At 36.6% G+C, this 26257-nt stretch overlaps 1 protein-coding gene across 1 annotated transcript in view; it reads left to right on the top strand.

The window, feature by feature from the left end:
- Positions 1-26257, top strand: part of MINDY4 (MINDY lysine 48 deubiquitinase 4) — an 80804-nt gene that overhangs the window by 30888 nt on the left and 23659 nt on the right. The window contains exons 10-15 of the mRNA XM_005512416.4: positions 2493-2594; positions 3346-3409; positions 4773-4838; positions 5101-5168; positions 22496-22559; positions 24586-24747. Coding sequence (XP_005512473.2) covers positions 2493-2594; positions 3346-3409; positions 4773-4838; positions 5101-5168; positions 22496-22559; positions 24586-24747 — 526 coding nt within the window. The remainder of the gene's footprint in view (positions 1-2492; positions 2595-3345; positions 3410-4772; positions 4839-5100; positions 5169-22495; positions 22560-24585; positions 24748-26257) is intronic.

Genomic DNA, 26257 nt, shown 5'->3' with positions numbered 1-26257 from the left:
GTCTCCAAGGAATTTCAGGTTAGCAGGTGAGCTCTTTATATTTATGCACAGAAATGCCAAGAGCCGCCAGGCTTCTAAAAATGAATAGCAAGATGGGCTATTTTATTCATGAGATAAATACGTTTTTCTCATGATATGTTTGCCATGGGCAGGAACTCTTAGTCAGGCAGAAGGGAAGGGAAGGGAAGTCTTGGAGCTTGAAATGAGAGGATTAATATTTCTTTCTAATTCTAACCTGATTTTTTGACTTATTAGCCACTTCACAGTAAGTGTCTGACTTCAGGCTTCAACATTCAAGAAATAATGTCCTGTCCCCTTGCTCCGCTGCCTCTCTCAGGCACATAAAGTGGTTGCTCTTCTTCCCATAAATTTTGGAGTGTCTGTATTAGAACAGAGGCAGAGATAAGAGAAAGTTGTGATTATATTTTTTTTTTACTTGAGAACTCTCACCAATTATTTCCCATATCTCACATCCTTCAGAGATGGAAACATTTGCTACATGAACATTATATTCAAGGCAGACATTGAACTTGAAAGTCTGTTTAATTTTTTGATGTTTGGTGTTTCTTGTTTAGTCTTTTGCGTTATTAGATCTTTTACTCAAATGCTGGGAACAGGTTCTGGCATCAACTCCCATGCTGGTAACACTCTAAAACTGATAAGATCTGAATTTCAAAGACTGCCATTCTTGAAGCCACTAGACGAAATTCCAGTTCTGTGCTTCCCAGGGGCATAGAGCTGTTGTCCACATCTTCAGGCTCATGGATGTGGGGTTTTAGTCTTAAATCTACCAGCTTTCCATGATGTGACTTTTGGCCTCATATTCCATTTTTTCTCAATTCACATCTTGGAAGTTAGAGGAACAGGAGGTATTAGAAGACTTCGCATAACACAACGTGTAGGAAATGTGTTGCCAGCATTGATTACATGTTTGGGATCAATAGATTCATGTAAACACTTCATAGTTTTGCACATCATTGTGTAAGTTCCAAGCCAAACATTTAAGTGAATTTTTTTCAGAAACAGTGGGGCTCCACAGACCAATACCATGTTAGTTACCATAATGTTTTATGTCACCACTTTGGGGCTCACCTCTTAAAAAGACTGCAAGCATAGTATTTATTGCAGATGATACTTCAGACAACGCTCATTAGTAGGTAAGAACATTGGGGTGTAGATTTGCAAGTTAAGAAAAAATAAGTATGAGGGTCTTTATAAACTGAAAATCATGTTCAATATAGAAAGCAATCCTGTTACAGAATCTTAAAACAATTTTGTTACAGATTCAAGGATGAATTAGTTTATCATGTCCATTATTAACCAATACAGTATTGTTTCCTAAAGTACATCTACCTGATTTTTGCTCAGTCAATTATACATTTGTATTCTGAGAGAACATCCACTATTTCTTTTAGAAGTTTAGTTTTCAGTGATCAGTTTCTGTTGTTGGTCATACCTCATTTAGTCCTTTCATGATTTTCATCCATTTTCACAATGAGAATAATAGTTTTAATTGTTCTCATTTAATCAGACACCATCTTTAGTATTAATCTTCTAGGAGTAGAGATTGTGCATGTCATCTCTTAAATTAATCTGTAGTACAAGGGTATTGCCATAGAACATACAGACATAGGCTAGCAAGATTAAAATTGCTCAGCTTATGTACCCATCACAACAGTCCAACCATCACCGTGAGCAACATAAGCTCATCCAGATCCCCCAAATGCAACTCACTGCTGTTTACACTTGACCTAGATGAATTTAAATTCCTGAAAATTTCCATGTTTGTTCTGATTGGAGAAGAGACCTACCCACTGTGCCCAGAGTTTGTTTTACTAGCAATCTAAAGGGGAAATTGTTCTAGATACAGCTCTATTGACTGGATCTGATTATCCTCAATAAGATCAAAGACCTTCTTAAATGCCTACTACAATGATATTTAAGGTGGTTCACCTCAAAGAATGGTTCCAGAAAGCCCAAATTTCAGTGGTGACTTCAGTTGCTTCTCCCTCTTAGACCTCTTTTGGTGCTCAATAGCAGCACCATGTCTTCTTACCACGTCTTCAGTCCAGTGCTGAGAACTCTTCATCCTGCCTGCCCAGTCAGTGTTCCCATGGCATTTCATCCAGATGCTTCATCCTCAGAGAAAGGTCAGATTCCTCTGTATCTTTATACCTGGTATGTCTTCTTGGTCACAATACTAGCTCCCTCTTCAACTCACAGTATATTTTTGAGATGGCCATCTAAGTTGTGTCTTTCTTGACTACAGAAGGAACTGAGATACCTAAATTATAATTTTCTGAGGCAACTTGCTGGAGCCTTGCTATTAGGCATTACGATATCTAAATTGTCTTTAAAAATATGCTTTTGTGCTTTTAGATACAAACCTGCTATGAATCTGTGCATGATATCTAATGAATGTCATATCTAATGAATAAACTCCCCAATACTCATTTTGGTACTCTCTGTTTCTTGCACTTCCCACACTGCAGTTGCCTTCAGCCTTCAGAAGCTCACAGGACCAAATGCCTCACCATGGCTATTGCAGACATATTGTGGCGTGCAGGGGGCAATGAAAAAGCAATTGTGGCACTGTAAGTAGAAGAAGCAGTTTTAGTTATCGTACAGTGCTCCTATACTTGTGTCTGTTACATGTGTACCTATTTTATAACATGAAAGTTTTGTAAGGTGCATTTATGCAATCTGAAATGGCTTAGGGAGAAACGCAAAACTGCCTGTACACAAGACATCTAAGTTTTAAATTGCTGACTTCGGCTATACTGGTTCCTGCATATTTTTAAGTGAGTCAGGTTTTGTGAGAATAGGTCATTTCTTTTATTAAATCAACTAAGATAGCTGAAAAATAACACAGAAGCCTTTGGGTGCAGAAGTCTTTCTTTGAACCTGAAATAGAAGCAGCACATTCAAAGACATTTGAGTGATATTTTACGTCCATAAAATGTTTCCTGTGATGATATGGTACATATGTTCTTCTACTTGCTTTAATGTCATTGCTCTAATATTATTTTCCATTAAAAGTTGTCATTAACATCTTAAAAATATATTTATCCTCTTTCTGTATAGAGAAACTTGAAGTTCATATTAAATACTCTGCAATAGCACAGCTAAAATATAAACTTAATTGATAAAAGTCTGTTTAATATTTAATATAAGCCTATTATGCTAGAGGTCCTTTTTTTAAAAAAAAAAAGTAGTTAAAAAAATAATACAAAGTCTTTGGCTCATCATTCAGTTAATATAACATGTTGATTTCTCTTTAATGCCATGATTTCTCTTTTTGTCCTTTTAACAAGATCTTTGGTTTTGTCTGAATCTCGTTTCCAGGCTGTCAGGAAGGCAACGGTTCACTCCCTTGGGAAAATACAAGGCAGATGGAATCTTAGAAACTGTAAGGCTCTGTGGGACTCACAGTAACGTTCTCCATATATCCTCTTTTTAGCTTTTCTTATTTCAGTGCAATTAATTTGATTTCCATTGCTCTCTGAGTGTTTTAAAATCTTTTATATCGAATTCATTAGTTGTGGTCCAAAAACCAATAGGAAATAACAAAATCCCATAGTCTGACTGGCTCTGACTCGTCCCAGTGTCTGTGGGCAATTGGGCTCTCTGAAGTTATTTTTGTTCCATCTACCTTTCAAGCTTATAAACTGTATCCGTTTTTATGGATATGCAGCAAAAGTGAATGTGGATCTTTTCAAGTTAACCATCATGGCCGTGAGCATCAAAAGAAACTATTTTCTTCTTGTCTTACACAGAATTCTTTGCCTTTTTTTTTTTTTTCTTCCTCTAGAAGCTCCAGATGGCAAAATACTTTCCAATTATGCCTTTATTTCCATCTCAAATGGCTTTGCAAACAGTGATGCCATAAGCCAGGCTTTACTGGTTTAAGGAAATATTACCGGCCACCTAAATAGAGGAATAGATGTGTTAAAAACTTTTCAGAACCAGACAGTTTTGAAACCTGTATAAATACGATAAATGCAGCATACAGCCTTGGTTATAATATACTTGGCTATAGACAGATTATTTAATTAATATGTTAACATAATTCTGAGCTTCTGGCTAGTTCAGAGTGCAACTAAAACCATTGTGCTGCTTCTGATCATCACTTGTCAAAGATCATGTGGATGTGGCCACAGTGAAAATATGATGGAAAGGAATACAATCCAGACTGCTTGATCTTTCCTCATATGGTATCTGCAAGACAATAATTTCTGTCAAAATCTGAAGATAGAAAAATTAAAAAAGGAATGTTGAAGTCAAGGCCTGGATCTGTGAACTCTCCTGTAATTTGTGTTAAATAGGAGTATTCAGGGGACAATTTATGAGTATGATAAGAAGTGCTCCTATACATGCCTGCTGTAGATTCCTCACCACATTGGTACAAACTCCTGAGCTACCTGCCCATTCTGTGTCCTTTAAAGCTACAGAATTCACGTGTTTGTTCTAGGAATTGTTTTTCATTGCATAAACAATGCTTAAAATTGAGCCACACTGTCTGTTCTATGAACTTAAAACCAAGAAGCAGTATTTAAAAGTTCAGAATATACGAGGTTCTGAGATTAAATACTATACTATACTGTAGCATGTAAGAACAATAAGGTAGATTTTGTTAAATCTTTACTCAATTTGTTACTTGAAATCTTTCCTATCAGATCTAAAGCTTTGGCTACATTAGTTCAGATTTCAGGTTATAAAAATTAGTTGTTACTGTTTCAGTTACTTATTTTCCTTCTTACTTTTCTCCCCAGCTAATACTACACAGTGTCACAAGATACGAAGATCTGATTGCGTTTCTTCAGCAGAATATTCACCAGGTACTGTGTATAGACAATGTACTAAACCTGTTACAGTTCAACTGTCAGTCTTTCTGTGCTTATCAGTCTCATATTATGTCTTCCGAGCATTGTTTCAAACACTTTGTGAACATGTCTCGCATTTTAACAAGCAAAGCAACAAAATCAGTGTTTAAGTAAATAAGAACAATTCTTTCTGCTTCCAGTTTGATTTGCTTTTTGTTAGATTTGGGCAAAAAATGTACAGGACAAACAAGATAAAACCAATCTTTTTCTTTTCCAGTTTGAAATTGGACCCTGTGGGTGCATCCTTCTGACTGTGTCTGTCATCTTATCAAGATCTATCAATCTGTGAGTGTCTTTGTATTCCCTTTTCATAAACTGCAAAGCAAACAAGCTCTACAAAGTGAGGAAACAAGCATGATGTACTTAAGTCTCTGTCCTTTTTAATCTATTTTGATGTTTACTCTGATAAGTATACAGAAGTTATGCAGATTTACTTACCTAATCTTGGCTTTCTTTTTGTTGCATACACATGCAGACACACATGCCTATATATATATATATATATGTATATATATTCTGTTAAAGTGATAGTGATCAGTCTACCATTTCTGATATAAATGACTCCATCTAAACATTAGGCATTGCTTATGCTCCCTGTCTTGATAGTGGAAAGCAAGACTTATTTAGAGGGTTATTTATTTCATATACTTCAGGTATCTGTCTTAAGTAGGGATGAGTAACTTGTTTGTGATGCTCCAATCTCCCCATCAATGATAATGATAAAAAAAAGCCTAGTATAAAAAGGAATAGACAGCTAATTTTAGATGTTTAAAAGTAAGGTGTGACAAATCTGGTCTCAGTTAATCGGTGTAATAAATATGCTGAGTTCTGGCTAAGCCTCACCAAGGCTTGCCCAAGCACAGTTGTGGTTAATTGTGCTTTTATACAGCTTAAATATATTCCCGTGGTACTGTGAATATCAGAGTGGGTCGGAATAGAAAAGCTTTCTTCATTTTGTCAAACTCCACCTTTATAAAAATCTCCTAGAGTTATCTGCAAGTGAAAAGAACTGTTCCCTGACAACTTGCAATAACAACTGACATGAAGAGAGCAGCTGCACTTGAAAGCAGCATGGGGTTGATTTGTGTAAGCTTTTATTTCTTACATCTCTGCATTGTCTTGAAAATAAGTAGTAACTTAGTCTGAAATTGTGATATTCATTTAGTAACCCACTGAGAATCCTATAAATGTGTACAGATTGGGGTTTTTTTGTTTGTTTTGTTGTCATTTCTTCCTTTCTTTTGCTTACAGTAACACTACAGGCTGCTGGCTTTACTCTGCTTCTGCACTCTAACAAGAATGATGTGATGATGATTTTATAACATGTCATTTATTCTCATTTTGCTGAGTTAGTTACAGTGGAGAGGTCCAGATTAGTAAAGGTATTTGAGCAAGTAACGACAGGTTTGGCATTTGGTAGGATCACCCAAAGCAGCAATGTTCCTAATTGCTATTGATTGCATTGCTTTGCTTGCTGTAAAATGGTCAACATTCCTTAATAAGATAAGCAAGGAGCTTGTTTTTTCCATCACCTCTCAGTTCTTAACAGATGGATTAAGACAAGGCAAATCAATCATCTCTGTTTGTATTTGAGGGAGCAAAGTGTCTAAAGTGAACATGAACATTCCTTGTGGTGCCTATTTGCATTTTTATGTCTCTAAATATTTTTACAATTCTGGTCTACAGTGTAAGAATTGTTTATAAAATGAAGCTCTATTTTGAGGAAGATTGATGACTTACTCACAGAACTTCATTTTAAAGTAGAGTTACTCTTCTTGACTAGTGTATAATACACTGCATCGGTACCTATCTTTTGTTTATAAGAAACAGGAATTTTTCTCTATCACTAGATACAGTGGAATGTGTTTCCAGATCTTTGTGTAAATTTTTTTAGAAGTGCCAACTAAATTTCTTTTATGCAATTTTCAGTAACAGATTTGAATGTCTCTGCCATAGTACTTCTCTTAGGTTATTACAAATATCAAGACAAATAACACACTGTTCATATTATCAAGAAATATGTACCATCTAGTGGGTGTTACAAGCATTGTAAGCAATTATTTACATAACTGGCATAGTTTTGGATGAATAGTTGAAGACAAATAAGAGTCATTTTATGTAATGGAATTTTCATCCAGTAATAGATCTCCCTGGGACTTTTTTTTGTCCCAGTTTCTAAGTTTTTATGCAGAAAATCAGTGGGTGTTTTGTGGTTTTGTTTTGGTTTGGTTTGTGGTTGTTGGTTGTTGTTGTTGTTGGGTTTTTTGTTGTGGTTGTTGTTGTTTGTTTTTTATAATATATATATATACATAAAAGAAAAATCCATGGAAGTTTCAATTGTGCTCATTTTTGTGTGCATATTCTACTGAAAAAACTAGATAGATTATTTAATTTTAGTTGAGAATTTGACATATTTCAGTTTCTGAAATCATGTTGAAATGCTTCTGTTTGGATCAGTTTTTCACCATATGCCCACAGTGCTGACTCTCTGGGTTCCCTCGGTAAATATCTCTTCTATAAATAATTGACATTTCTTGGAAGCAAGTTGAAGACGAAGGATGAAATAGTTTTGAACTGTGGTTATCAAAAACCAGCATTGTGTAAGATGCAGAGGTATGTCCAACAGAAGCAAATAAAAAAATTTACATTGGGTTAAACAGAGAGAAGACTGATATGTTAGAATCATAGAATCATAGAATCATTTTGGTTGGAAGAGACCCTCAGGATCATCGAGTCCAACCATGACCTAACCTAACTCTAGCACTAAACCATATCCCTAAGAATCTCATCTAAATACCTTTTAAACCCCTCCAGGGATGGTGACTCCACCACTGCCCTGGGCAGCCTGTTCCAATGCCTGACAACCCTTTCCGGGTTGATTGTTGATTAATGAATATTGAAATATTTTTTTCAAGCAAAAATATTCTTCCCAGTGTTTTCTGTTCCATAAGTAATTCCAGTGTTTATTGAAGCTTTCACTGCGGGATATGATTAGAAGACAATAATTATACCTTATTTATATGGTGGGGGAAGCATTAATTATAAAAGACTTTGAATGAGGACTAAATGATGAAGTCAATTAATTAATTGAAGAAGTACCACCACTGTACCAAGACCAGTGCAGTTCAACCCATCCAGAACTGATCTAGAAGGAGCACAGGATAATGAGACCATGAGGCTTAGAGACTTCCTCAGAGTAGTCCCAGCTGTGGACAGATGCTGCTCATGTCTGTCTTGATGGAAGATGCAGTTGTGACCACAACTCAGGAATGACAGCTGCTGTAGTTGATGTGATTCAGAATGATCATGACCTGTTAGCACCTTCTTAAATCTCTGACTAAGTTCTAGCAGTCTGGAGGCATCTCGTAGTGCCAAAAATGGAATAATCTCATCTGAGTTTTGCCTTCTAAAAATTACACCAAGTCTCAGCCCTCTCAGCTCTATAGTCAGTGAAAAGAGAGAAGCCATCCCATTTGAAAACAAGTGTCAAGAAAGGTGAGGAGAATTGCTGTGGGAAGTACCTATCATTTTTCTTTGATTTTGGAGAGAGAACTACGAGCTAAGACTCCTATTTCTTAGATGTTCACTACTTTGAGAGTGCTGATCTACCTTATTTATCTTTATTTACTTTCTATGGAAATATTTGTATCTAGGCTTTCTTTGTGCTCAAAAAAAAGAGAAAAACATCATGATTCATTTGACTTATTTTGAATATCTGCGTCCTGAAGCACCTCCTGAAATGGTTACTTATCTCCCCTATATAAAAAGAAAGTTTAAATGACCTACTAATTTAAATGATTTACACTGTAAACATCGAGTGGTGAAATGAATTCTGTCTTATAGTGGTTGGTCAATAAATGGGAGATGAAATGTTAATAATATGAAACATAATTCATGATTCATGATTCAGCTATACTTAATGTAGTGATGAGCTTTAAATAGGCTACTATAAAAAAGGAGACAAATTCTGGCACCACTACTAGTAATTTAATTATCTGAAGATATCAGTTCAAGTTTCTATGGCAGACAAAAAAGAAATAATATGTTGGAAGTTGTGGTGAAAAGAAACCAGAACAGAATAAAAACATGGTAATGTCTTTGTACATATATATATATATATATATGTATATATATATATATATATATATATACACATATATGATCTTCTCGTGTCTTTATCTTGCATGTAGTCTTGTCCTGCAGGTCAGTAAAGAGACATTAGAACTAGAACACACTGTTTCCCTTTAGTGTGGACTTGCTTCTGCATGGGCACAGATTAAATCTTTCTTCTTCAGCACTGAAGAGGAATAATTTGGATGTGACAAAAATTTAGACATCCATGATAACGTTGAATAAGGAGTCATTATACATTTTTTATCTAAACACTTGGGACCTGTCATGGAAATGCTCAGACTTTGGTTTTAAAACAAATGCCAGTACTTTTTTTCCACAGCATAAATAGCTTTCAGTGCTGGGAGACGAGGAGGCCAGAAGAATTAAGAGGTTCAAATAAATTTAGACAAATTACTGGAACATACATTCTTCAGTACCGTTAAACACACCTGTCTAGATGTAATCTCCTTGTGCCCTGTTTTTGTGTTCTGCTTTGATGTCTGCTGATGCTGTTGCTGACTGGATGCTGGGACAGGCTGACTTTTGATCTATTTGGCAGTTGTTCTAAACCACTGACCATCTGAGTATTTTTATTTAATGGGAATGCGTGCGAGGAAATGCAGGGGTTTGCACTGCTTTGTAGATTTTGGTAATGAGTTTATCATACTCCATGCACTAATGATCATCACTGGTAGAACTGATAACAAATGGCCAAAGAGGAGTGAGAATTCCTGAGGAAGTTGCCGAGAACGTGTTGTTGCTTCTGGTACAGGAAGGAGTGCTGGTCACTAACCATTGTAATATCTTTTTTTTTATTATTTTTTACAACCAGTGTCAAATTAAAAAAATAGTGGGTGTATTGTACTAGCTCAGGGGACTAATCTTCCTGAATGTGTACTAAAATCTTCATGTTTTTAAGAGCTACCAGATATTTTCCACGTACCTGGGAGAGACTGAACTTAAAGGTGGGCTGCAGGTCCCCGTGTGGGTCTCACCATTGCATGCGAGAATGGCGCATTGCATGTAGGAAAGTTGTGAATGCTCAGGAGTTTACACTAACTCAGTACTGGCAGATTCAGTAAACCCCCCAGTCTTGCCTAAGTTACAACACATGCTGGAACTGCAGCACAAACTTTCTCTGCTAGACGCTGTTTCATCACCTCCAACACTTTGCACCTTCCCCACTGTGCTTGCTCATGAAAACCGTTGCTATACTGGGATGTGGCTGATTCCGATCCATTCGTTGAAAAGCTGCCTTTAAATTTCAGCTTCTTACCAACCAGTCACACTGTCTTTTTTCATTGCTGTATTTTTCACAATCAGTGCAATAATTTTATTGCCTAAAACCATCATTACCAGAACCTCTTGTAGCAAATAACATGTTGAATAAGAAAATTCCTTAGGTCAAATTCCTTTGTGGAAAACCAGTGTATGGCTATTTTCAAACTACCCAGAGAACATAAATAGAGCCTCCTCCCAAAAACAGACTCATTGTGTAACTCACAAATTAGAATAGAACCGATAGAATTAAAACACCAGCATCTGCAATCTCTTTTGTCAACCTAGGGACACTTTATCACCCACTGATAACAGAGCACAAATGTAATTCTGCAGCCAATGTTGGTCATTCGGGTATATTTTCAATTTATTCCCTGAGGTGTTCTTGTGAGAATAAAGGAAACAATGGCTTTATCTGTGGAGAAAAAAAAAAAAAAAAGAAAAAAAGGAGAGTGATTTTTTATTTCCAAAAGCCATTGCCTTTTTATCAAAGGGAATAAATCACATTTTGATTCCTTATCAGTCTAGGACTTCTCACACCAAATAAGTCTGCCATTAGTTACAAGTAATTTGTCTAGTTCTCTGGAATCTTCTTCAATTAGCTAATGTTTACTAAGTGGAATAATACGATTAAAACAATGTTGTTCTGTGCCATGGAGGACTTATTCTTCATTCGTGAGGCACCATTTCACTGCACTAGGGCAGTTAACTTTCCTTCATCTTTCATTCTAATCCATCCTTGAAATAAACACACACAAGCATCAAATCATGTTAATACCTTTCTAGTATAGCTATTCCATCTCAAAAATCATCTTTCCATAATAAATTAAGCTGAGCTACACTTGGCATATTATAGGGGAGAGAAGTTTTGACATGTTTGAACTTGGTGTGAGAGGAAAGCCTGATCAGATAGGCAAAAGGACCAGTGGCTTCAATCCCACTCTGGCTATGAAGAGCGTCTACCTTCAACATATATATCCACATGTCAACTTGGTTTTACTTCTGTAATTATTTGATTGCAAGCCATATTGCAAGAATCTTCCTGCTTTGGTCCACTGGCAAACTATTTTTGTCAATTTTTAAAAACACATAACAGTTCTGTCTTTACTTATCTCCATAGGACAGCATTTCTACTGTGAGACATACTGTTATACATGTACATTATCTATTTATAGTGCAGTAATACCTATGGACTGTAATAAAAATCAGAAGTTCTCCTTGCCAAAGAGTCAGAAAGAGTAAATCCCCATCCAGAGACACCTCAGCCTGCCACTGGCTGCTCCCCAATAGCTCTGACCATATGTGCATTGACGTATAGGGCAGAGAGATGTGTTCATCCTTGTTTCACACAGGAAAAAGTTATCTCTAAATTACTGCAGGGTAAGACAATGTATATATTCAATTACTGTGGGTCAGACTCTACCTGACCTCAAGATCAGCTGTTTGCCTATGCCACTCAATTCCTGCTATACAGAGTTTTCATAGAACAGGGGGGACATGTGACAAATGGGAAGCAGAAGCCTGTGGGAATTGATTTATCAAGGAGCTTCCAGATATGTATAATTTGTTGGGCATGTGCTATAAACACTTGAGCACATTGTTTTACTGTGGCTAGAACGAGGTGCCACAAACCAGAGAAGAGACTGTAAGCTGAATGCTGTACTTTGGCATCTCTAACCGTGATGTTACCTGCCTTTCAGACATGATTTGCTGGTCCATTTTCATCTGGATTATTTTATACTGCTGCAAGGATAGAATAAGCACTCTTAATTCACCGTACAATTCATTACAATTGATAATCTTATATAATCTCAAATAACAATATTAAAATGGTAAAATACTAGTGCAGTTAAAACATACTGAAAACCATGCTCTGGGAGGACTACCTTTACTCAATATAAGATTTTATTGAGATGTGTAAGATAATCATCATTTTAGTAACCTGTATCAAGTAATTTTCTTCTGTGTCCTTTTCTGTCTCATTTCTGTGTCCTTTTCTTTATCATTTACTGTAAAATAACTGTGATTCTGATGTATGACTTGATTTTAAGCTCTCAGTCACGTAGAACATTGAAAAGGAAAGTGATGCTCTGTTGACATATGAATTGTGGGTGGAACAATGGGTCCTCCACCCTCAGTTCACGTTTCTTAACTGACATCTCTTCCTCTTTCAGAGCTAATCGCTAATTTAGAGTTCCCATAAAATGCACCTACTCTACTCATGCCATTTGGCTGGTGAAGAAAAGGTTTCTGTGGAATAGCCATTTGGCTTGTCCAGCAGTAAAAGCAATTACAACTTCACATAAAAGATCCTATCACACGGAGCATACTTACTACTTAATGGAAATATATTTTTCTATGAGCCAGTTTTCTGGGAAAACTTTTTCAGATGTGGTTCCCCACACTTGAATACGCCTGGGAGACCAACAGCAAGGGGAAATTACGTGTTTGAGCAGGTTTCACTCAGTGTTTACAGTTATGCAATATAAATACATGTCATCACGTATTTTATGGCTTAGTCTTTTGGTGTTTGAAAAAGATAGGGAAGCAGCTATTTTTAAGGGGAAACAGCTGTCAACTACGTTACAGTGCTAAAAAATGGTCAGCTTGGCCTAACTGAAAAATCCACAATTGAGTCTCAGACCTCTCCAAGACCCATTTGTGATTTTACAACATGGAGGAAGCACAAGATTAGATTTACCCAAAACAGTAGGAGGAGAGCAAACAGGAGAGTTGTGTGGGATCCAGTGCCTGCTAGGGAAGAACTGAGTCCTTGTATGTTTGGGTAAGTGAATTTCTGTGGCTCCTCTTTGATAGGTTGCATGCAATTCATAACCTTCAGGATCTTTGTCTTTGAGGCTCTGTTGTGTGAATTAGGCAGAGGCCCTTCTAGTTGGAGTGTTCACTGGGCAAAAATTGCTTGCTACATTGATAATTATATGAATAAACATAGAACCTTAATGAAGCACAGATTGCAGCTTCAGCTGCTAAGAGGCAATAAAGAAGAGAATTTGCCTGAAATAAGTGAATGGTTTTCCTTCAAAGAAAGACAAGAATAATGAGACAGTCTTAGCAATATTTGGAGGAGGATGTGAAACTAAGGTTTGAAACTATGAGGTTTATATTCTTTCAAAAGTGGATATGCAGTGGAATATATTGATATATAAAACATCAGCTTATAACACTTGAGAAAGAGGGGACCCAGGGACAGAAGATTAAAGCTAGAGATGATGGTAGAATGGGATTTTGAAGACAAGATACAGGAAAGGAGAGTAAGGTCTGACATAACACAAATATGTAGGCATCTAATGAATAAGATATGAAGATAAGGAAGATACACAGGCTGCTAGATAACGAATGTGACCCAAGTGGAAACATAACCACAAAGGCAAGGAAGAGGAAGAGCTGAATTAGGTTTGAAGAAATTATTGCACAGAAGAACAAGAAATAAAGTTTAGTCATAAAGGAAACAAAACCAACAACAGCAAAAAAGAAACCAAACTCTGCAAAAAAAGAAAGAATCAAGAAAACGAAGAGGTCGTTACAGTGATTCTGTTTGACATCTTCCTAGGTAAGGGATTGGTATATTGGGAAATAATGAAAAAAAAGGTGGGAGAGGGGAGAACAACTGGGATTTGCACAAGTAATGGAGAGAGATGTGTCACCATTGTCTCTCTGTTGAGAGAATTCAGGAAGCCTGTTACTGGCAGACAAGCAGATTATATTCTGGGTGATAGGAAATTTCTTATGAGTATGTACCAGAAAGATTTTTTATGACAACGGGAAAAAATCCAGATTGTTCTCCTGGCACATCCAGTTCCTTCTAGAACAGATCTGGATAAATCATAATGCTGGGGAACATGCCTGAAATTAAGGAAGGCTATTAGCTCATTCTCTGGAGAATTTTCTGATCTCCAAAGACAGAGTGCAATGAAATGAGAAAAGTGTGGTGGGGAATGAAGAGCTCTAGCACTAGTGGTCTGAGTCTTGGTGTTGGAAAACAAGGAAAAAATGCGATTCAGATGAGGTCAGACCCAGACCTTGAGTCACAGAAATAAATAACAAGCAATTTCCTTATCGTATCAATAAAAAGATATCAGGAAAAGAAGTGACGTGGATGTGGCTGATAATGAGGAATAATGTAAATATTGTTTCAAATCTAAATTCTGCCTTATATTTCAAATGAGGAGAACAATGTGGTGCGAAGTCATTATGGATAATTGGAAACTATGCATAGAAATTGAATTAATTTTGTAGGAGGTAGAACTGAACCTGAAAAAGTGGTGGCTACACAATATGAAGGAAAAAATAAACCAGGTATCATTTTGCCTAGATCTCATTCCTGAAATTATGCAAGACTTTCTGAGCTCTCTTTTGCTTTGTCAGACTTTATGGACTTGATCCTAAAAGCTTACATGCTTTGTCATACTATAGCACTTGCCCCATTGAAACATATAATAAACTTGCATCTCTGATGCAGTAAGTCTGGAAAAATTGATGCTCTCCATCTCCAAATACTGAAATAACTAACATCACAGATATAATGACAATGATGCTTAATACTTCTTCACGATAGAAGGCATCATATAACAGTTTAATAGCAAACAATATTATATTTAAGAGAGATGGAAAAGCAGACCAAACAGCCTTTAGTCTCAGCAGGTTGAAAAGCCGTAGGCAAACTTCTGAAAAGTGAGTAACTAACTACAGAGGTAAATGGAGAACGGCAGGGAATGCACTCTGATTCTAGAGAAGTTATGCAAGACTGAACTAATATTCTTCTTTGAGAGGAGAACAGCTTTTTCAAATTGGGAAATGAAATACATGAATACTATCTGAACTTCACTAAAGCGTGTAATTATAGTAGTGAACAGACAATTGCTAGCTGAACTGAAAAAAAACAAACTCCTTAGAATAAAATTAGTTAATGGAGAGGTAATAACAGGTTTTTGTAATTGATATCATGCAAAATGAGAAGTCATTTGCTAATGTGAAAATAAGAGATCTTTTAAGAATTGTAAAGGTGATATAGGAAAGGGAAAAGCATTGTCAGTGTGGGGAAGGTTACTGATAGAGTTCCTCAGTGATCAGCCTGGGATTAAATTTAGTTTTTATTCCCTCCAGTAATGCTGGAAAAAGGGAGTGGTGTGCTAATGAAATGTACTGATGAGTCGAAAGTTGAAAGGCACCGTCAATACAGAGAATAAATCATGTTGTACAAAAAGCGTTGGCTCAGCTCCAGGATGAGGGTGATAAAAAAAGGAATTTATTTTAACTGCAGAAACTACAAGGTCATGCATAGACTACTCACTAGTGTACTGTGGGGGTTCATAAGTTGTAAATGGCAGGATGAAGAGATGAGAAGAGTAGTGGAGCACACAGTGATTCTGAGACAGCGATATAAAATAACATTGGACCTGTTCTTAGTGTGTATCAGCATAAATATTTTTAAGAGGTAAAGAAATATTAATAGATTGTGCAAGGCACTAAGATGTCCTGGTTGAAATGCCATGTCAAATTGAGTTTGCCCATTAAAACTGGAGAAGTGAAGGGAAAGAGAAGACCAAAGGAAAGAGAAATCTGTCTTATAAAAGAATAACAGAAGTTTTTATCTTTCCTAGCCTAAAGAACAATTTCTGAGAAGGCGCATAACTATTTTCTAAAAAACTGGAGGGTAGCAGTTGTAATTAAACAAGAAGGACTGAGAAGAGCTACTTAATTTAAAGGACAATATTAATACAAAATGAAAGTGTGTTAGTAAACTTACCCTGTGACTCAATAAACACACCCAAGTTAGGGCTAGATTTCAGGTTCTACCACTGTGAAAGGTATGGAAGCCAAAAAAACAATGGAGAAATGTAGTTTTCTATGAAAGAGCAACTGGGATGGCTGGATTTCACCTGCCAGATGCAGAGAACATCATCTTCCTTTCTTCCCCCTCTCCACAACTCAGCTTTATCCCTGTATGGGATGTGTCTGTAGTCCACACCATGGTTAATATAAATTCAGAGTGTTGTTCTGAGAAGTATCTGAGATACATGGATTCAATTGCCCCTCCGTTCTTTAAGACTGTCTGTATAGGATCAAAGGAAAGGTCCATCTAACCTATTGGCCTGTTTTTGGTAGTGGAAAGCTGTGGCTGCTTGAAGGAAACTGCTTAAGAAGTGGGGTGAATATAGAGCAATTTTTGGCTGGTATATTCTCCATGTTTCCGATAGTCAGTAATTAAGAGACTTCCTAAGCTGGCAATTGTATCCGGACCACTGAGTTCATGAGCCCTTGATGAACCTATCCTCCATGAATTTTTCTAAAACCTTTTAGAACCCTTTAATTCTTTTGTCTTTCACAACATCCTGTGGCAATGGGTTCCCCAGTGCCCTTATGTGTTTTGCCAAGGAGTTTTTCCTTTTGTTTGCTTGAACTTTTTGCCCAATAAGTCTATTGAGTGTTGCCTGGTATATGTTATGAAAAGCAGGGAGTAAATCTGCTCCTTACCAATGAGGAGTTTTTGAACTTCGGTTGCAGTCCATCGGGCGTGCTCTTTTGCAGTGAAATGGTCCTTGTCTTTGCAGTTTCTTCTCATAGGAGAGGTGCTCCACCTCTTGACTGTGGCTTCTTCTGACCACCTGAGCTTCCTCTGATCCAACTACATCGAAATGCTCAAATCCTCTTACTTTTGAACTAAAACTTATAACAAAGTGACTGTTTGAAACTGGTATTCATGCATTGCTTTTAATTGCCTTGTGCAATTGAGGAGTCTTTTTTTCAAGGGTGGCTACAAGGTGTTGTAATTTCTATAGCAACCTTATTTCTCAGCTTGTAATCTACAAATATATATATATATTCTGCCTATCTGAAGTCCCCACATATTTGTGAGTGTAATTTATCTGTCCAGTCCCTGGTATATAACAATTACGTGGCTATGTCTGAGTCAGAGCAGACTCCCTTTGCCTTATGTTCTTCAGATGGAGAAAAGGCATTTTCCAGTAGTTTCTTCCTCTGCTCTGCAAATTATCTAAACAAAGTCATATAAATTACCTTTGGGATATACCAGTTTCTCTCCATGTACAAAAATGTAAAGAAGCCCAAAGTGGTTAGCTGATGTTTATGTGGCCATCTTTAGACATAAAAAAATATTGATGTGAAACCCATCCCTAAGTGATAGATTAGCTTTGTCTTCTTCCCAGTCTTGTTTTTTTGTTTTGTTTTGTTTGTTTTTTGTTTGTTTGTTTGTTTTGTTTCAATTTGTTGTTTTTGTTGTTGTTTTCTGTTTAGTTGGGTTTTGGTTTGGTTTTGGTTTTTTTCCCTTTCCGTCAGAAAATCAAAGCATTTCAGAAATGTCCTCTTTTGATTTTAGGGATATAAAGTATATTTATTAAAAAGACTCCAAAGATGTGAAAGAAGTGTCATTCTACTACAAAACAGAGCAGTAGCAAAAATGCTGTCATATTTTTGCCAATTTTCAGCCAGTGTACTACAATACTATATAGTATTCAGCTGTTTGCTGAATGTAAGGCCAACATGTTTAGGCAGATCCTGGTTTAGTGTCTTTGCTTAATGTGCTGAGCTCAGGAAGACTTATTGCATTCAATGAGAAAGATAATTTATTTTAAAAAATGAAACAGTGGATTGAATGTGCTCATAGATTAATCCCTTTTCACATCAGAACTGTCCTCCTGAAATATAAATACTTTCTAAAGTATGTTAGCACCCTGTAGAAACAGAGCTGGTATATTGAATGTGCATTATTACCTCAGTACATATACATTTTAAGATCTTTGTTAAATTAGCAGGTATGTGAAAGAAGTGATAAATGAAGAATGAAGCCACTTTCTTGCTTTCACTGGTTTGAATCCCAAACAGTATTTTTTTAATATATTTTCTCTTTCAAAAGGGCTCTTCCCTTATTTTTTGAACGTTCACTTGAAACCTTTGCAGTATGCCAGTATAAAAAAAAAAAAAAAAAAAAAAAAGGAAAATTATGGAACATTTACACAATAAGCCAGTCACCCATCCTGTCATTTTCCACATCCCCATTGTAATTATTTGAAATCCTTATGCTTGAAGACAAGTTTTTGTCCCTCCCAACCCAAATTCTATTTTTGGACTAGACTTGTAATTGTGTGTTTGTTAATATAGCTGTCTGTTGCCATGAACAAAATGAGGTCACCAATTTTTTATTACAGCCTTGCCACAGAGTTAAGAACTGTAAACCAGCTAGCCCTTACTTGAATACACCACGTTTTGTTTTATATTGTTTTATTTTCTTCTGCTATCAATCCAAACAATGTCTAGGGTAAATAACTGACATGAACCAACTCATATTTTGATGGTCTTGTGTCATTCCTAGCGCTACAGTTTGTATGTGATTTATATATTTAATATTCAATGCTCAGATGTTTTCCATTTAAGACTTGGCAAGATTTTTCCTGGAAATAAATTGAGAATTTAATGTGTATGAAGCATTTTTAAAATGTCTTATTTATCTAGCTCAGCGTTATTGGCTAAGAAAAAAGTTTGTCTGATTACAGATTATGCTGTATTGTAGCATCCAGTGCTTAAAATACTTACATTTTGTATTTATGCACTTTTAAAACTTTAGTAGAATCCATTCAGATCACTGTAGTTTATTTTGTTGATGCACCATCAGTGCTGAGGTTTATACTGCCATTACAGTTTCTTATAACTCTGGTATTTGTCCCTCTGTCTTAAACTCTCAGAATAGTTCAGGCTGCCCAGGGAGGTTGTGGAGTCTCCTTCTGTGCAGACATTCCAACCCGCCTGGACACCTTCCTGTGTAACCTCATCTGGGTGTTCCTGCTCCATGGGGGGATTGCACTGGATGAGCTTTCCAGGTCCCTTCCAATTCCTGACATTCTGTGTGTTAATTTGTACATCCCAGAATGGATGAATGAATTGAAAACATGGGGCAGATCCCTAATAACTGTCAAGTCTACCTTGAAGTCACCAGATTATGTCAGGATGGCTGTGACAATTCAGAGCAGTCAAAGGTTTGGCTCAGGACACCTATACATCTTCAGTGTTCTACATCCTTAATGTTACATTATTTGTAACTTGAAACTAACAGTTTTAACAAGGCTGAAGATTAACACAGAATCACCAACACGACCATGGAGAGAAAATGAGATTTTAAATATGGAATGATACTTTTTTGGAAAGGTTATTTCAGGTGTTCTTGCCTTAAAACCAGCACCATTAGAAAACGTGAAAAAATATGTATAATTCACACCAAATGTATTTTGCTGATTTCTGGCATGACAAGATTTCTCCACTTCCTAAAAGTAAATATTTGCCCTGAAGCCACCTTACACATCTTTTGATTTTGACACATAATTAAGTTCATTTTATGCAATAATAATATGAGAAAAAATGTTAGATTGCATGCTGAAGGAACAGACAGACGAGCTCTAGGATACAGGTATCTCACCCCGATCACCCTCTTATGGAAAAAATATAAATATTTTTTAAAAGAACAGTAGAAAAAATAATAATCTATATGGAGATGAGTTTTGCCATGTTATTTAGGTTCTGTGTGCATATAAAAATACCTCCACATTTTCTCAAGATATCAGAAAAGCTGGACTAAGCAATTCCAGCACAGCTGAATGGATAATTCAGCAATTCAAGGGTCTTGGGGCAAAAACTGAAACACAGCAGAAGTAGAAACTTTATGCACATTAGGAAGTATGTTAATCTGAAGGTATTTGCTGCTGAAGCCACAGCTCTACTCACTCCTTTCAGAATTCAAACTCTTTCCTCCCTGGTTTCAGTACAGACATAAGCAACATCATATTACACACAGCACAGCTAAAATTAAAATCAAGATGGGACATCTTAGAGTGATCTGAAATTTAACACATCTCACTGTCAACTTTTTAATTATATCAACTCAGGAAATTATTCCTGTGGAAGATTGTGCTTAAGCATATTGAAAACATGCTTAATTTTAATATTTGTTCAGGAGATGTTAAAAACCAGTGTCTTGCTCTCTGAATGAATTGTTTTGTTTTGTTTTTCACAGACTTTACAGTGTTACTAGGTGAGGCAAAACCCATCATTCTTCAAGTTCACTCTCCCGTTAGAATTATGTACTACCATGACACTGAAAAATACCAATACTATAGGATGAGGAAGAACTATTTACCATTAAAACTGTTCTCTTTGGTCATGTCTTTTTATTGACCTGTGATGTTGTCAAAGCAGCATGCAGAAGTAGGGATTCAGTAAAGTCAAGTCTTTAACTCATTGTCTGATGATGACAGGGATACCTAAAAAGTCCCTTGGCTTAAAATTAATGGGATTTTCTGTTTTAAAGTGATTTAAAGAGTATAAATGGAAAATTTCACTCAGGGATGAAATATTTCAGTAATAATGATTTATTCATTATGTCTGTTTTGACGTCTGATAGCCAAGACACCAGAATGAACAAATGCTTCAGATTTGCTTGTCATCAATTAATGCCTTCACAGCCTGGCAAAAAACAAAACATATAGTGCTATCTTTATCTGATATTTTTGCATTAAGTGTATTTGCACTTAGAAGGAGATGCCTTTTATTATAACACAATAAATACACCTGCACAGAGGCTGGTAAGTCTTTGGCAGGTATGAATAATAATCTTAAAACCATTTAGAATAGGTGTAAACCTCTTAACTATATACCTAATGTTTATTTCCTCATTAGCAGAGGTGATTTGAATGGCAGATGTTCCTCTTGAAAATCTGAGATACACCTCTGAACTCCCATATTGTTTGTACCTACAGATGAAATTAGAACTTCCTCCTATTGTCTTTGTCATACGTCCCATTGTCCCTAACTGACGCATATTGTATAGTCTACTCATTTCAAACAAGGCTATGGTGTTTTCAAGATGAAACTGTTTCTAAAACTGAAAAATGGCCAAAATCCAAAGATTATTATCACCTCATCCATTCCTTGCAATGTTGCATGAGAGAATTTTCCATATCGCAGGCACATTTTCCGTGGTCTTTTCTTTGATTTCACACTAGCAAGAGATGTTATTGTGGCCGTTTGTTATGACTGAGACTAAATTATCTTTAAAATAAAATTTTAAATAAGGGAATTGTGATTCAATGGTGGCCACTTGATTTAAATTATTATTACATTCTTATTTTAGCATTCAAAGAAAACCCATGAGAAACTAGTTATGTAAAGTTTGGGATGAAAACTGGTAATGTCCCAACTTTTTACTTAAGAAATAAATTTTGAACATAGCATATATAGCAGTGTTGAAGGGAAATTTCTAGCCAGTTGTACCCTAACCACACCAATTCAATTCTTATTTGTCACGAACAAATCTTTATGGGTTTTGTTTGTTTGTTTGTTTAATAATTGTGCTAATTGCAAGGAAACACGAACATTTGGGTGTGTTGAAGATATTACAAGTCAAATGGGAGTGAGAAGGCTAGGTATATGTAGAATAACTATTAATAATTCTTAATTGATGATCAATCAGGCATTGTCTCTCCCTTTGGAACAATGCCCAGAGAAGGATATAGCCAAAACAATTTAGATGAACTTATTTTATATTGAAGGGAAATAACTTTTTATGAACCATAGAATGAATCTGTAAGGTTTACTGCCATAGCTGTCCCGAATTATACTACACTATTTTTTCACAAAAAAATAGATTAGACATTTATTTATGTATAAAACATTTGCAATTACATTATATCTGCAGGATAAAAATTATTACACTTACAACCTTTATTTTTGAGGTCATCAACAAATTACTAATTAAATAGTTCCAGGAGTATGGGAGAGGGAACTTACTTTGGGGATATATTACTCCATATTCATCAGTAATGCAATTTCACAGACTTTTCTCTTTGATGTCATAAAATAGAAGAAGGGACGACACAGCAGTATTGTAAATGTGTACATGGTCTTTATATATATATATATATATATATATATTCTTCTTTGTTTCATGGACAAGTAGTCCGGTAGTTCTAATTTCTAAAGTTCTAACTAGTAGTGACAATGACTTCTTGTCTCCTCTAGAGCTATTTTCGTTAGTCTAGCTCTAACAAACTTTTGCTTGGCACAGGTTTAGTTGATATATACACTTCCATTTTGCCCTGCAAATAATGACCTTGAAAGAACTGTATTTATGGTCGGAAAACACTTTAACTGTATTCTCCACTCTTAATTTAATTGTATTCTCTACTCCTTTTCAGGGTGCGCAATGATTTTGATGTACTTACAAACCGATTGATTGGCAGCCACGGCTATTGTACTCAGGTAAGTTGAGTGTGCGATCTTGGGGATGTTCTGCAAGAAGAGCTGCAAACTGATCTCTGGGAAGAGATGGCGTATCTTATTTTAAGTTCCTTATTTTTCTTTTTCCCCTGTAATGTAAAAACCTTCATCCTTTTCTCTTTATCCTTGTGTTTCAGTATGTTGTTGCTTCTGCTTTTTGGCTTGGTTTTCTGGTCCACGTGTGTCTGTTCCTGTTTGACACTTAGGACCACAACTTTATGTAGTCTAAATTTCATCTCGTTTTCTGTACCAAACATCTCCCACTGGCTCTAGGACTGCAGAAGCAACCACGCAGTTGGAAACCCTTTGCCTTGGGTACATAGGTGGAATGTAGATCCTAAAATTCTGGGACATGGATTCCCCCAAATCTGGGACATGGGCAGTTTTGTGTTCTGAATATGGTCCACAGCTATTAAATATACTGCCATTTTGGCTGCAAAACACAAGCTTCATGTTACCACAGTATCACAGTATGTTTGGGATTGGAAGGGACCTCAAAAGATCATCTAGTCCAATCCCCCTGCTGGAGCAGGAATGCCTAGGTGAGGTCGCACAGGAACATGTCTAGGCAGGTTTTGAATGTCTCCAGAGAAGGAGACTCCACAACCCCCCTGGGCAGCCTGGTCCAGTGCTCTGTCATCCTCACTGAGAAGAAGTTTCTTCTCAAATTTAAGTGGAACCTCTTGTCTTCCAGCTTGATCCCATTACCCCTTGTCCTATCATTGTTTGCCACCGAGAAGAGCCTGGCTCCATCCTCGTGGCACTCACCTTTTATATATTTATAAGCATTAATAAGGTCACCCCTCAGTCTCCTCTTCTCCAAACTAAAGAGACCCAGCTCCCTCAGCCTTTCTTCATAAGGGAGGTGCTCCACTCCCTTAATCATCTTTGTTGCCCTAAACAAATGTTCTTCTCTTTTATACTGTGGTTACATGGTGATTCCCCAAGAAGGTGGTGGAACATCACTGGTGGGTTAGAAGTGCTAAAACACCAGTAAGAACCTATAAACTCCAGAGAATCCAGAAGAAACAAGTGGCTATAAATGTGCACAGTCATACATTACATACATCATACATTAGGTCCAAACTGGCAATACCAGTGTTATTCATGTCTTCAGGCATGGTAGTTTGGACTCATTTTTTCCTGGAAACTTTCTTATTATTATTTCACCTCAAATTTCTTGACACATGTTGTTTATTAGTAGCTAGGTGGTTCATTGCTGTAACGCAGTCTGCTGCTAGATATTGTTATGCGCTCTTACATCCTAGCTGGCCCTTGGAAGATCTTATGCCAAGCAAAATGTCTGATGGCTCTGCTCCTCTAACTTTAGCCACACTCACATGTGCACATGCAAACACACCCACTCTCTCACATGTATTTACCCTCTGACATACCCATGTTCTTGTTCAATCGGAGAGGAAACAATCAACAATCTGCTGCAGCAAGTATATTAGTGATATGGACCAGATGTGAAGCCATATGGTTGACTGTCTTACTGAATGAGACTTAAGTTCATCCAGAAATAATCAGTGAGAAAATAAAAAATCTTGTAACAACTCTTGTCCAACACTCAAAATACATCATCCAGCACATGCAGAAATATCAGATACTACTGTACAGGCTTTTAATTTCTATCATTCATGCTGTAACGTTCATTGTAGAGAAAAAGAGCTACCAAAATGTTTTAATTAAAAAAACACACAGCAACACTAAGGTTGAGAGAACATTGATTATCAGCAGTTTGTCTGTGGAAAAATGAACATTGAAAACCCTGCTAGTAATTCTTCAATTTACTTTGGGAGTAGACTTTCCCCAAAATATCCAGAGTTTTGTAAGCAATCCTAATCTTAACCCTAAACTTAAAGTCACCACATCAGTTTAGGATCTTATGTATGTGTAACTTTATCAATCCTGAATCAATCTTGTACTGACATCTTTAGAGACAAGTTGTTTAACTATGTGGTTTGTTTTTTGTTTTGTTTTATTTTTTTTTAAACGTCACAAACAGGAACTGGTGAACTTGTTTTTGACTGGCAAAGCTGTGTCCAATGTTTTCAACAATGTGATTGAGCTGGACTCTGGAAATGGCAATATCACGATTTTGAAAGGTATCACAAGTCGCAGTGACATTGGTTTACTATCCCTCTTCGAGCACTATGATGTTTGTCAGGTATGCTTTCCGTTCTTCTGATTTAAATTAAAAAGAAAACAAGCAAATTTAAATTTGGCTTGGAGTGAGTATAGCAGCTAGTAAATTATGGGCTTGATTCAGTTGCTTATTTGGAGGCATCTAGTGCTGGTGGGACACCGCAAGGCAGAGTGTTGTCTCCCTTTTGGATGCAGATTCTGGGTCACAATTGCCACCCCTTGGTAAATGACTTGGGTAGTCTACAGCATCTCAGATCTCACGTGCCTGTTTCATTTCCTGAGCGATCTCCTGAAGCAAAAGTCAGTTTACAGACTAACAAACTTCTGTCTAAGTGACTACTGCATAGATCTGTGTATATGAACTGCGCAACGAAATCTGTGGAGCTGAAAGCTGTTTGTCTGACTAAACATAACTGTCTACTCCACGCTGAGCTGAACAAGTTCCCCTGACTGTATTTGCTAGATCTCCACTGATTATAGTGAAGTTGAGACACCCAGCTCATATGTGGACACCTATATTTTAATTATGTATATATAAACAACTGAAGCTGGAGCTGAAACTCACTCTAAGTATTCAGTTTTCCATGGGTTCCTATGTGGTCGAGAGCCAGACTGATTGAATCCTGTACTCCCTGCTGTAGTGGTGGTCATATTTTATTAGCAGGAAAGAAAATAATAGACAACTAAAAAGCTTTCAATATAATGCGAGTGTTCCCTTTAACATCTTTGAAAATAGTATTTTAGTTGTAGTTATCATGAAAATTAAAAGAGAGATTAAAAATGTCCAAGGAGTGACAACCATTAATTTACCTCTGGAAAAACTTGTGTAAGGATTTCGCTGGTTCTCCATCAACAGACATTGTTGTCAAGCGGACATCTTTCCTGAAGGCATGTACTATCTTAAACAGACAATCCGGTTTGATGCCAAGATATTATTTGAAATTCTCTTGCTTGTGTTAGATGCAAGTGATAGAACAAGAGGAAATGGCCTTAAGTTGTGCCAGGGGAGGTTTAGATCGGATATTAGGAACAAATTCTTCACGGAAAGGGCTGTTGGCCATTGGAACAGGCTGCCCAGGGCAGTGGTGGTGTCTCCATCCCTGGAGGGGTTTAAAAGGTGTTTAGATGAGGTTCTCAGGGACTTGATTTAGTGCTAGACTTAGGTTAGGTTATGGTTGGACTCGATGATCCTGAGGGTCTCTTCCAACTGAAATGATTCTATGATTCTGTGCTAGATTAGATAATTGTAACAGTCCCATGTGGATTCTCAGTCAGTGCCTCTGTAAAAATTTGAAAGTGATTTGCAATGTATTCCTGTGTATGGGTCTAATATAAATGTGTCACTGGAAACAAAGCTTGATTTTAACAGTTTCCCATATGGCTAAAGTCAGTTACATTTTCCTACTGCTGAAAAATTGTAATTTTTGTTATTTTTAATTAACACAACTCTATACATTAGTCACAAGATAATAATAAGGCTTAAATTCAGTCAAGACAACACATCAGTGTATCCAAAACAGATTAATTTAGAA

This window comes from Columba livia, chromosome 2 (genome assembly GCF_036013475.1).
Source record: "Columba livia isolate bColLiv1 breed racing homer chromosome 2, bColLiv1.pat.W.v2, whole genome shotgun sequence".
NCBI classification, from domain to species: domain Eukaryota; kingdom Metazoa; phylum Chordata; class Aves; order Columbiformes; family Columbidae; genus Columba; species Columba livia.
The sequence above is the reverse complement of the archived record's forward strand: the minus strand, read 5'-3'. Positions and strand labels throughout refer to the sequence as shown.